General features: G+C 32.1%; 2 protein-coding genes across 2 annotated transcripts; one reads left to right on the plus strand and one right to left on the minus strand.

Moving 5' to 3' along the window:
- The first annotated feature begins 552 nt into the window (after window positions 1-552).
- LOC128159251 (uncharacterized) lies at window positions 553-5,620 on the plus strand. The gene is made up of 6 exons (XM_052822313.1): window positions 553-556; window positions 730-900; window positions 4,400-4,413; window positions 4,966-5,086; window positions 5,164-5,305; window positions 5,394-5,620. Exons 1-6 carry the CDS (start codon window positions 553-555, stop codon window positions 5,470-5,472), a joined length of 531 nt encoding a protein of 176 aa, XP_052678273.1. The 3' UTR covers window positions 5,473-5,620.
- Window positions 5,621-6,712: 1,092 nt separating this feature from the next.
- Window positions 6,713-12,014, minus strand: LOC128159252 (integrin beta-like protein A). The gene is made up of 11 exons (XM_052822315.1): window positions 11,863-12,014; window positions 11,534-11,778; window positions 10,604-10,744; window positions 10,202-10,337; window positions 9,678-9,827; window positions 9,370-9,515; window positions 8,965-9,123; window positions 8,369-8,409; window positions 8,039-8,158; window positions 7,090-7,275; window positions 6,713-6,735 (listed from the first exon to the last, which is right to left on the minus strand). The coding sequence occupies exons 1-11, from the start codon at window positions 11,980-11,982 to the stop codon at window positions 6,713-6,715; spliced, it is 1,467 nt and encodes a 488-aa protein (XP_052678275.1). The 5' UTR covers window positions 11,983-12,014.
- Window positions 12,015-12,393: the final 379 nt, after the last annotated feature.

Raw genomic sequence — 12,393 nt, forward strand, 5'->3', positions numbered from 1 at the left:
ATATAAAAACATTATCAACAAATACATATATCAAACTCTTTTGTTTATTGCAATATCTTAATTATTAGGGGTCAGAAATTAACACATCAGTACGTATGACAGAAGCTGAGGCAATGACGGCTTGCAAGACGTTTATGGACGAATCGCCATCTTTCAAAATGTGCAAAGACATTCCAAACGTGAATCCTGATATTGCAATTAACACCTGTGTTCTTGACATTCTGGTAATATTCATAAAAGTTGTTTATTGATTAAAAAGATTCATGTACTTACAAATTCACAAATATTAATGTGTTTAAAATTATGGGTTTTTACTTTTATTTAAGAATGATAGATTAATAATTAATCTTTAGCTAACAAACTCTACCAAATGGATGATTGATGCTAGAGAAGGGATCAAGGGTAAATGCCTTGCGGAAGTCAGAGTCAATGCGACGCTCCAAAATAATACGGATGATAATGGAATATCCATTGCAGATATTGTGAGGAACATTTCGTGTATTAACGATTGCTTAGGAAGAGGAAAGTGTTTGAATGGTAGGTTGGTAAATAATGGGTAAAAATAATATGACTAAATCTCGTCTATGCTTTATTTACTAAAACTTTATTAAAATTCTAGTATATTTAACAAAAAGTAAAATGATCCGTAAATCAAAATAAAGGCAATTGATTTTTTTCAAAAACATGCAAAACATTCTGATTTATTTTATTTTCATTTTAATGTGTAAGGAACTTGTGTGTGCGAGGATGGATACGGTGGTGGTGACTGTGGAATAGATCTGTCGATCCCACCAATAATCAACGGCGTTGTGGACAGCGGACTGTGTGACGTAGATCTGATTAATTGTACATCAGCTGTTATAGAGGGAGATGGGTTCACAAATGAAGGAAGTCCCACTTGTAGGATAAAGACAATTACCGTACTTTGACTGCTTGTCATCCTTGTTTATTTAAGCTTACCTGAGCTTAGAGATCAAGTGAGCTTTTTGAACCACTTTTTGTCTGGCGTTTGTCCGTCTGTTTGTACGTTTGTTTTTAAACATTTTATATTTTGACAATTTCTGCAGAACCACCTGACCAATTTTAACCAGGTTTGGCACCAACCATTATTAGTTGAAGAGTATTAACGATCGTTTAAATCAATTACCATGCACTTTTTCGAGGAAAAAGGACTTAAAGTTACGCAAATTTTGTGAATATATTTTTTTTAATTCCTCATTTTTGAAACCATTGCCCAGAAAATATTCAATATCTTAGGGGTATGAAGGTGGCACAAGAGGGGTCGAAATTTACAGAGGAATATATACGTAGTAAATCTTTCAAAACCTTCTTTTGAGAAATAAATCGACCAAAATCGAAAAGCTGAAACTAGTGTAGAAACATTCTCAGATAGGAAGAATAAGTTTGTTCAAATCCAAAACCTTGAGGTGGTATAGGCAACAATAAGGGGTCAATTTTCACGTAGAAGTATATGCGCAGGTAGGAGAAGGCAACTCCGAGTTTATTGACCGTCAATATTATGATCAATTTAAAAATTGTTCATTTTTATGAACACAGCGTTGAATATTAATATCAAGTGAATGTGTTTGCCAAGATATTATTTTTCTACTTCGGAATCGAGTCGATCTTAGAAGCTGCCGTGCCATGGAATCACGTAAAAGTTAGAAATAGATCACTTTTTTACCTTAACAAAAAGTCAAAAAGTGTAACACTACCCCGCAGTTCATTTGTATGTATAATACAATAATTCGATAGGCAATAAGTTCACGTTTATTAGTGTTACTGCAAGAATCCTATCGTTTATCGCATAAAATGAATTTTGTCATTATTTATCGGAAACCTCCTCTCAAACTCCTTAATTTCTTTGAAAATACTACGTACAACAACAAAGCACAGGATTCTAGCAGAATCTTTAATTTCCAGTATTTTAGGTCATGTGCTTTTGATATTTGCCAAACAAAACTATCATGACATTTGGGGTAGTGTTACAGCAATAGATCGAAGTCAGTTCATCTTCTTATGATTGAGGTCAGTTCATCGAGGTCAACTACATGTAAACTTTTCCCATTTTTGTTACCCAGTGCCAGAGGAAAGGCTGGTCAAGGCATATACATGTCTATCTGCTTACCTTATAACACTCTCTGACATTTTACGCCTGTAGTTTTTATAAATTAAACTAGAGGTAAAGTTTAAAATGATATATTTCGGACTAAAATATGACACCATGCTGCTTATTGTGACGTCATATCGATCAGAGTAATTTTTACTCAATCGATCGCTGAGAGTTGCCTTATCATACCCGGGTGGAAAAAATCTTTTTAAGTCTTCTACTTAGAAACCGATCCGCCAGAAAAGTAAAAAAAAATGCCATTGTTTGGACTGTGCCTATCATGTTTTTTGCAAGCGGCTCTTTGCTGGCATGAACATTGACTTAATTTAGATTATGTGCTTTTCAGTGAACATAATCCTTAATCCTTGCCTGTACACTTCTACATGTACGAATACCTGATATATTGGCAGCGCCGTCGTATCTTCGTGCCCGCATTTTATCAACTTGTATTCCTTTTGTTCAAGTTCACTAAGGAATAAATCTGCTAAAGCCTCTTCTGTTGTGCGTTTATAACCTTGGTAAAACACAATAATTCCTCTCAAACAGCTTTTGCATTTTTGTCATAAAAGCATACACATATGGATGCTTGTTCTTTTGTAAAACAGTCGGTTGATTCGTCCGAGATATAGTAAAAAACCAAGTAGCATTGCAATCAGCCTCCAACGAGTTGATGATTTTATCAGCACACAGATCTATCAATTCGTTTTGTATATTTGGTGAAGTGTACTTTTTATTTGGGTCTGCAAATGCTAAATGATCGGCTAACTCATTGTTTCCCTTAGCCCTGATATGAAGAATAGCAATCAAATTGCTATCTTTCTCTTCATGACCCCTAAGTGCCAAGTTCTGTTCACCACGAAGAACAATAGCATCAATAATGCATGAAATAATTTCTCTATTTCTCTTTATACTTGAGTTGTAACTTTCCGACATGGATTTCAAAATGCCGAACTTTTGCCGTCAGTTATGCGCAGGAATTTTTCGGTTGCTCGGACGTTTTCATGATGATTACTACCGTCTTGAAGGTGATTGGGAACACATCGGCAGAGGTTTGCCCAATCAATAACAGAGGGAGACATTCCAAAACCTTTTTCTTTTGCATCAGCCTTCCGTGAACCAAAAAATATACACGGCGCACAATACAGTGTAAACAGAATAGCGCATCCATGAGTTTTTCTTTAACCAGGTCCATTGAAAATCCCTTTTGATGCCTCTTATTTCCCTTGAATTTAATGTGTTAATAATATCCTATAAGTTTTAAAACAATGGTACGTCTCTAGACATGTTGGTTTTAATAATTATTAAATGTAAAATTAATATGTTCTCAGATCTGCTTACATTAAATGACCTTTTGTATTAAATTTTCGTTAAATTATAAACAACACGAAATATATTGCACAAAGATAGTTTTATTATAATGTTGTTAATGGAAGTTCTTGAATGCAATGTATTTCAAATCATGGAATGATTAATTCAAAAAGTCCGATTTCGTTTTAATTAATTGTCAACAGGCCTGGATCTTTGATTTTAACAAGATCTAGTTTGTGTTTGTGTTAGGGGAGGGGAGGCTAATGAGAGTTTATCATTTTACAAATGTATAAGTTATCTTACCTGAACGGAAATTTAAACGTTGAAGCAGACTCACAAACCTCTGTCAGCATGTTTTTTTTAATATCATCTCTGTAGAGACGATCTGAACTTAAGGTAGCAAAATCGTCATGAGGAGGGCTGTAGTCAATATTGGCGCAATCAAGACCAATTATAGACGAAATGGACACTTTTTGTGATGACTTGCTCGATTCTTGCTCTCCAGGACAACCAGTTTCACTTTTTAGGAGTGCATTTCCCGAAAAAGGACGCAATGTCTTACTGCATTTTGGAATGTTTAGCCCAACGATTAAGTCATGTCATATCATGGATATGATGACGTCATATTTATATATTTGGAACTCGAGCCCGAAATTATTCAATATTTTACCAGTTTTACTTAAATTAATATATTTGTGTTCAATTTCAAGTTATCTTTTTATTTGCCTTTAATTGTTTTGGAAAAAACAACGTGGAAGCACGTGCTTTCGTGCTTCAATGAAAGCTACGACCCTGCTCACAAGGGGGTCAAAATATTTTGTAGATCTATTTATTTAAGCTCCTTTTTTATAACTGCAACGCTAAATACGTAATGTGACTATAAAATCATCTTGCTACATCAGGTGGTCAGTGATAAACATAAGAATGCCAAGGCATTTTTTTTGTATACAGGATCTATTACATGTAAGCTACATTTTCCAGATATTGTTGTTCAGGTGAGTGATGTGGCTCATGGGCCTATTGTTTTCGATAAAGTGTTGCACAGTAGGTTTTTATCTTTATTTCTTTTTTAAATCTTATTTTTAGATTAATGTAAACGGATCTGTGCAAACAAGTAACTTGTTTAAAGACATACGAGGAGATCCAAGTACAATAATGATGATGTTTTGTCCACTGGAAGAACTGGAAAGTACTTACAGTCATGAAGATCAAACATTTATCACAGGCTACAAAATATCAATCAGTAATGATGGACAAAACTTTGGTGAAGAAGAGGACATATTTATTTTTAACTCGACATTTCAATATTTTAAAGAAATTGATGGCGAGCTAAAATTCTTTTTGAAGGTACTTTTTATGTGCAGTTTGTACAAATTTAACCATTCTTGTACTCATTAACTTAAAAAAAAATTGTATTTGTTTTCTCGGTGTTTTTCTTAAAGACTGTGCCAAGGCGTCTTTGTAATGTTATTAAACATGCACATCGTCTTTTTAGCTATTGAAAATATAAATTGGTTCTATAAAGCGAAAAAACCCTTTATTTTCAGTCTGGGTTTTGTTTTATCGATGGTTCTGCTTATGATAATGGGACTAAATCACAAACTAGTAATTGCCGGGTGTGTTACTCCAATGTTACAGCCTATGATTGGTCTGAAAGTTTTGAAGCAGGTAAGATTCAACGTAGAAAAAGATGATAAAAAACCACTGTTTGTAAATCTGACACAAATATTCTTATATTATTTTAGAGTGCAGAGTGCAGTTCAACCCATCAGCAGAAAGCCAATCATCGTCTTTAGGGTCGGCAACCGTCGCAGGGATTGTAATAGGTGTTGTGGTTCTATTTATTGCACTGGCGGGCATCGCGGCTTTGGCATACGTTAAAAACAGGTATAGAAAAAAACAAAACTAACTTCAAAAGAGGCCATTTATTTATGAATGACAATTTTAGTTTTACATTTTTTGTTTGATTTTTCAGACCAAAACGTTTTAATTCGCGAGTAAGAATGGATGGACTGGGAAGTGAAACAACAATAACAGAAACTGTTAAACAGTAAACAAATATGAATTGTAGAGTATTCGGTGGATATAACTTTGACTACCTTTATATTCAATCTTTTAAAAATATAGATAATTGTTATTAATCATTAATTATTTCAAGCTGGTGATTTTTTTTCTCACAATGTGCATTAACTTTTTCTTAGAATCTGCCTTGGTCTTATTTAAAATATATCCGCTTTTTAATTCGATTTATGATAGATGTGTATTGTTTGTGAACATTTTAATAACATTCGATCAGTTTGTTTTTCTAAGCAGCTTAAATCAGAAATGTTCTAATTAAAGTTAGATAAGATATTTATTTCACATTTGCAGTGAATTTTTCAATACTTTGTAAAATGATATTTTATTATCGACCGAACAGTTTATTGTTGAAATCTTAATTTTTTTATTCAGCAAAATGCAAGATAACCATTTGCTTTGATTGGTAACAATTATGTTATCTTTGAGATCTGTCCGTTTACGTACGCCTTCTCCCGTGGACTACTTTTTAAAATTAATATTAAAATTAATATGAATTAAAATAAGTATATTCAAGAACTCGAGAAGACTCGAGCAACACACCATCTTGTGTTATTGGTTAAACAGAACAAATTATTGAATTTCTTGTTTAAAGTTAAAACAAAAATCCGTATATGTATATGTATTTAATTTGTTCGTCTATTACCTCATAATTTAATAAAATGGTAACATTTCTTGAAATTATGATTGCGCATATACTTGTGATTCCTGTTTGTTACAAGCCTTTAAATTAGTTAACATGCATATGCATTCTGTTCCATGGATTTAAGACCAATCCTTGACGCTTTAATCAGAGTTAAACCGAACCATGAATGGAAAGCAATAAAGTTTAATCATGCAGAATTTTGAATATGCTCGTTAAGTTTATTAACAATGCATTTTTTGTGACAAATATTTCGATTACATAGGATATTTTAGTTTGGAACAAACGTAATGTTTCATTTTGATTGAAAAATAATTGTGTAACTTCACATCTATGATATATCTAATTCGAAAATAGTTAAAAGTAATTCTTAATTATAAAGTTTTATTTGCAGAATTGGTATCCAACAATGTTTGCACAAAAAACAACACATCAAATCTAACTACGATTATTTCCATTCGGAAATATCGTACACCGAATACCTTATGACGAATATTAGCATTATCAAACTCAAAATTGTAACTTTACTCATACTATATTTGAAAATATCTGTTGCTCTGTGGTTTTCGTGTAATTTACTGTTCTTCTGGATGATCACCTACAAAAAAAAACCAATTACAAAATTTCATAAATAAACATACTTTTCATTTTAAAAGTTCCTATTGAGCGGTTCTTCATGTATTGGTTTTATGTATACGTTCTGTATTGAGATTATGTTGAGTTAGAAATAAACTTCAATACTCAAGACCCACTAAGACTGGTTTATTTTGGCACTTCACGTTGAATCAATATAGATTTTGAAATACATGTATATAAATTTTGGTCTTTAAGTAGAGGTCGAACGTGGAATACATTTTAGAGAGAAAAGCGTTTAGGTTGTTTTACCGTTCTCAATAACTATGCATTAGCTACAGATGTATCAAAACACCAATAGATTAACTTGATATCATACCAGCAGTGATCTTCTGGCGTTTCCTCTTTAGGAGACAGAGTAAAACGGTAAAACCCCCAAGTATTATCAACACGGCTAACACGATAACTATCAGCTTCCATACCACCAGTTTGCAGGAAAATCCATTTATATGATCTTCACATTCAAACAATAGTGAGCAGGAATGAGCAGCACACTCGTCTATATCTGTAAAGTAATAAATTAAAAAAAAAACAAGCTTATAAATCAAAAGTCATCAATTTTTTAAAATTAACAATTTGGTTTGAATTCTATGTTGCCATAGTTCTGTTGACTTGTCTGATTTTTAAGTGTAAGACTTGTTAGACATTTGTGTCAGTTTGTCAGATCTATGTGCCGACTTGCCAGAAAATGATCATGAAGACTAATAAATTAAAAATCTATTAGATGCTATGAATATTTTTTTTAAATTCAATATATCTGAAAAGTCGATATAAGTGTCTAACAAAAAACATAATCATCTGTCAATTCGGCATAATGATTAATGATGGTGATTTGGCAGATACATAAGTCGATAGTTTTTCGTTTTGAGACATGTAAATGAATAACAAGTCAACACAACTTAACATTGTCTGACGAGACAATTTAAAGATCTGGCAAGTCGACATAACTATCTAACAAGGGGTGGCATAACAATGTAATGATAAAATCATCTCCAAAATGCAGTGTTGGTGTTGTTCACGCCTCCATTTGACCATATTTCTGAATTCAAAACCAAACAAACTGGTATCGTTGCTCTTGATTACTTAACAACGATTTATATGTGTTGTTGCTTAATCCCTTTCTATTAGATTTGACATCAACAATAATATTTGCTGTGTTGTAAAAAATTTATTTTAATTATTCATAAAAAAAAATCAACCCACAAATTACTACATTTTCTAATATCTACTATACTTTGAATATATTGCTTAAAAAAACTCTAACACACCTGTATCACAATAATTTCCAGTGTACCCAGGTAGACAGGTACATACGTAATTATGCGTTATATCTTGCCTTAAACATGTCCCTCCATGCTCACAAGGACTGATATTACATGGACTAACATCTGCAATGAAGGATACAACACAGTAAAAGAACAATAGCTTTCATAATATCTTACCTCTATACATGTTTGAACACAATTAAACCAAAATGTTTTGAACTAAATTTTAAACATTGAGCTAGAATCATTTGCACAAAGACGAAAAAAAAAACAAGCTGTGTATTGCTCTTTAAATCCAATACAATATGAGTTTTCTTTGCTCTGTCAACTTACCATTGACAACTACAGTAATGCATCTTGGCTTGCTTGTTTTTCTGAAAATATGTTCTATAATTCTTTTATAAAATTTTAAACGATAGGTGAAGTTGAAATGAAAGAAGGAGAGACAAGTTTTACAACCTTTTCTTTAATACCTTCAAGTTTACCATTGTCATATATAAAGTGTTTTTCTATCAGACTTGGATCTTTACACGTACATGCATTCAAAAAATATGTGCTATGCTTTTTACAATATTTTTTTCAACGTTATTGTAAAATCAATATACGTCCGGCAGGTACATGAACATTATAAACTGACGCAAAACTTTCATGAAAATTTTCGGATATAAAACGAAGAAACAATTTTAAAAAGTTTCGTTTTTAAAATATATTGCCATAATGTTTCAAGATGGCTTAAAGATGATAGGTAAATGTAATAAACGATTTAACATTGTGACACATTTTTAGATTTAAAATCAATAGTAATACTTGTAAGTGTTAAACTTACAATAGATTCCTGCTAAATTTGCATTTATTTTCAGTATAAATTATAAATTCTCTTTCTTAATTTTTAAAATTTGTAAAACTTATTTATAAAATAGAACATTTACCCTAAAGGATCTTTTGCAATAGCACAGACAAGATGGAATCCTACTTGGTTTTGTCCTGGTATCCACAATGAATGGACATATGAGTAACTAGTGTATACATTAGACCTAAGAGATGTGTACTCCATTCCTGCTGGGACAGTCAAGTCAATATTTGATATTCTAAAATAAAAAATGCGTACTTTTCAAAGCCATTTTCCGTATAAATTTTCATGTAACGACCGATAAAATTGTTGAAAAGCTCCACAGAACTAATAATTGTTTTAGATATGCATGAAACCTAATTGGCTTTGAATTATAAGGCAAATCTTTTTTATATGTTAATGACTGAATAAAATGCGATTAAAGACTGGTAATTGCCATTTTCTCTAATTTGCATAATTATCTTAAAAGAAACTTTGCAGTTACCCACTGTTTCCAGACGCAAAAAAGGAGATGTTTACACTTTTAAAAATATCCGTGTGAAGTATGGTTCCTTCTGCTAGAGTGGGTCTTACGAACCGTGGTTTATCCGTACAGTTGACAGCAGGTAGAACTGGTGTCTCCACAATAAACTAAAACCATCCAAAACATTCATATGAGCATACTTATCATTTAAAATTACAATATCATAAAGAAAAATATATTCTGTAGGACATTAAAATGTCACTGGGTATATAAAATAATTTAATATAGAATAAGAATGTTTAACAGCGATACACGTTCAATCGGCTCACTTGTAATGTTATTGTTGATAAAGGACTAGTTGTTAAATGAATACTTCCATCAATAGAAATATCAGACTTTGGATAATCCTCAACTGTTATTGCAACTGCAAAAGTTCCGTTTGAGGTGTGGTTTGCCATGAAACTTATCGTACAATTGTCCTGAAATTAGAGATACGAGCACTTTAAGAAATTTTGATTGCAACAGTTCTGGTAAAGGGGGCAACATATCAGGTCGAAGTAAAGTTATATCTTCTAAAACTGTATGAAATGGCAATTAATTCTCGTTAACATGTTTACATAGATAATGCTAGCTAGAACAATTTAAATATGACCGGTTGGAATTGTCAATCAAAATCAGTTTTAAAATAGATCTAAACTTTTTTATTTTAATATGCACCAGATTTTCATAATCAACTTACTACGCCTTAATCCGGCCTTCGAGATGGTCCCCATCTAAATGATGTTCATTATAGTATTTTACTTACAAATATTTAATAAGTGAAATTTTAGATTTCTTTGCAATGAAAACTCACATAATCAATAGTGGCATAAGGTAATCCCTTACAAATTGACATACACTCGGTACCATTGGCCCATCGGCATCTAACATCATCACCGTCAGGATCCACAACAGGAATACTGATTTCATTGTCACATCCATACTGAGCACTTAATACAGCAAATAATAATTTAAACTATTCTCATTACGTAGAAGCACAAGTCTAAAAAAGGTTATACCATGTACATAGGTTATCTATTAAGCATTAAATAACTTGAATTTAATGTTTTTGATCTGTATTTAATTCTTTTCAAGTAAGAGTATTTTAATAAAACCATGGTTCCTTTATTCAATTTAAATTTCATTTCTATAGACCGGTTTCCTGTATATACATGTATGTAGAAAATATACTTTAAAACACGGAAGAAATCTTTACACATATATAGGCTTGCCAGTCGTGATTGGGCTTAAATTAGGTTTGTTTGTGTCATTTCTTGTTGCAAGATTAACAACAGTGCCAATAGACCATTTCCCTGGCGAACCATAGCTCAGATTCATCCAGTCACTTCCCGTAAATCTAATGAATGCAAAATGGAAAATATTTGATAATGACGTCAAGATTGCTTTCAAATCGTTTATGTAAGTTTGTCATGAAACATAAAATATTCACACACAACCGGTACTATTTCACTTTTCACTGCATTTATATTACCTCAAATACCATGATATTTTAAATTTACATATATGGCTACATGCAATTGAAGGTGGCCAATGCACGATATTTATTTTAGACAAATGAACTTTGGATTCTAATAGTGATATATAATATCAATGAAGTGGTCAGTCAGAAACATGAGGATTTGTACAAAAATATTTAAAACAAAGAAGTAATCAGGAACGACTGCTGTACCGGTAGCGGGGGCCAATTAAAAAAGTTGGGGAAATATGTTTTCCATGTACATGTAGTGTTCAGCTTTTACTTTACACTATATTACCTGATAATACTTTTACTATTTATAACCTTCATTTAATTTCATTGATAGTTTTTCAAAATTTTATCTTTCAACTTGGATGGCATTTAATTCTTACAAACATTTAATCTCTTCACCCAAACACAATTTGCGCCCAGTTTGGTACTAAATTTAACAAAAGTTAATATAAAGGATACAATTTCAAAAAGAACAACGACAATCTCGACAACTTTTAAAACGAAATTCAATGTCAAATCAAATATGACAAAAATACAGTTAAAATCTTCTCAGATCTATAATTGTGTATTAATAGTTTGGATAAACAACAACATTTTGTATATAATTAACCTGCCGAATGATTATTAAATGAATTTTATTAATTAAAAATTACCTACTCAACTGTGTATGGGCCAGTTCCTGGAAAAGTATATGTGAATGTGTTCTCTCCTTGCTCCCAATTCTCAGACTCACTAGCTCCTGTACATATATAACTGGTGTTGGCGATATTTCGGGGTGTAGAACATCCAGTGGTACATTTCCAATAATAAGGAATGACCTCGTCGATAAACTGGCCAATTCTATCAGCAGTACATCCCGGACCTCTGTTATATGCCCATCCAAGTTTGAATGAAAACTCAACCTACAGAAATCATTTTGAAAAAAAAAAATCATTTGATTTTGACTCTCGGTAACGTTTCAAATTATTGAAATTATGATTAATAACCTCGGTTCCATTGCCAATAGGTTTCCAACTAATTGTTCCTCCTCTAAAGTGAGTAGCACCAATTCCATGGTAGAAAGAAAAAAGAAAATAGAATACCTGTATAACAGTTAAATGCATCATTACAATAAATTCTCTCCATGGGGCAACATACTTATCTTGTCTTCTTATTTTGAGAGCTAACGCAAACTTAAAATTATCTTATCAAGAAGTACTGTATTATATCAAGATATTTGAATGTAAAATATTTTATGCGCGCTTTTCGTCACTTTGATAGTCATTTGACTCTACTAACTTTAAGGTAAAATGTAATTATGTGGTGTTCTCTTGACAACTTTGGGTCTCAAGCTTTGTCATCAACATTAAGTTTAAACTTGATTTACAGTCGTTGCTTTGTAACGAGTTCCGCACCAGTTATAATAATTACCAAATAAATTGAAGCAAATCTTATATTATTTTTCTTGAACAGTTTGTTTCGAATTCGAGAATGACAGTGAACTGCGAACGCTAACGACCGTTTCCCGCCTACATTTT

The sequence above is a fragment of the Crassostrea angulata genome, chromosome 8 (assembly GCF_025612915.1).
Source record: "Crassostrea angulata isolate pt1a10 chromosome 8, ASM2561291v2, whole genome shotgun sequence".
Taxonomy (NCBI): Eukaryota; Metazoa; Mollusca; class Bivalvia; order Ostreida; family Ostreidae; genus Magallana; species Magallana angulata.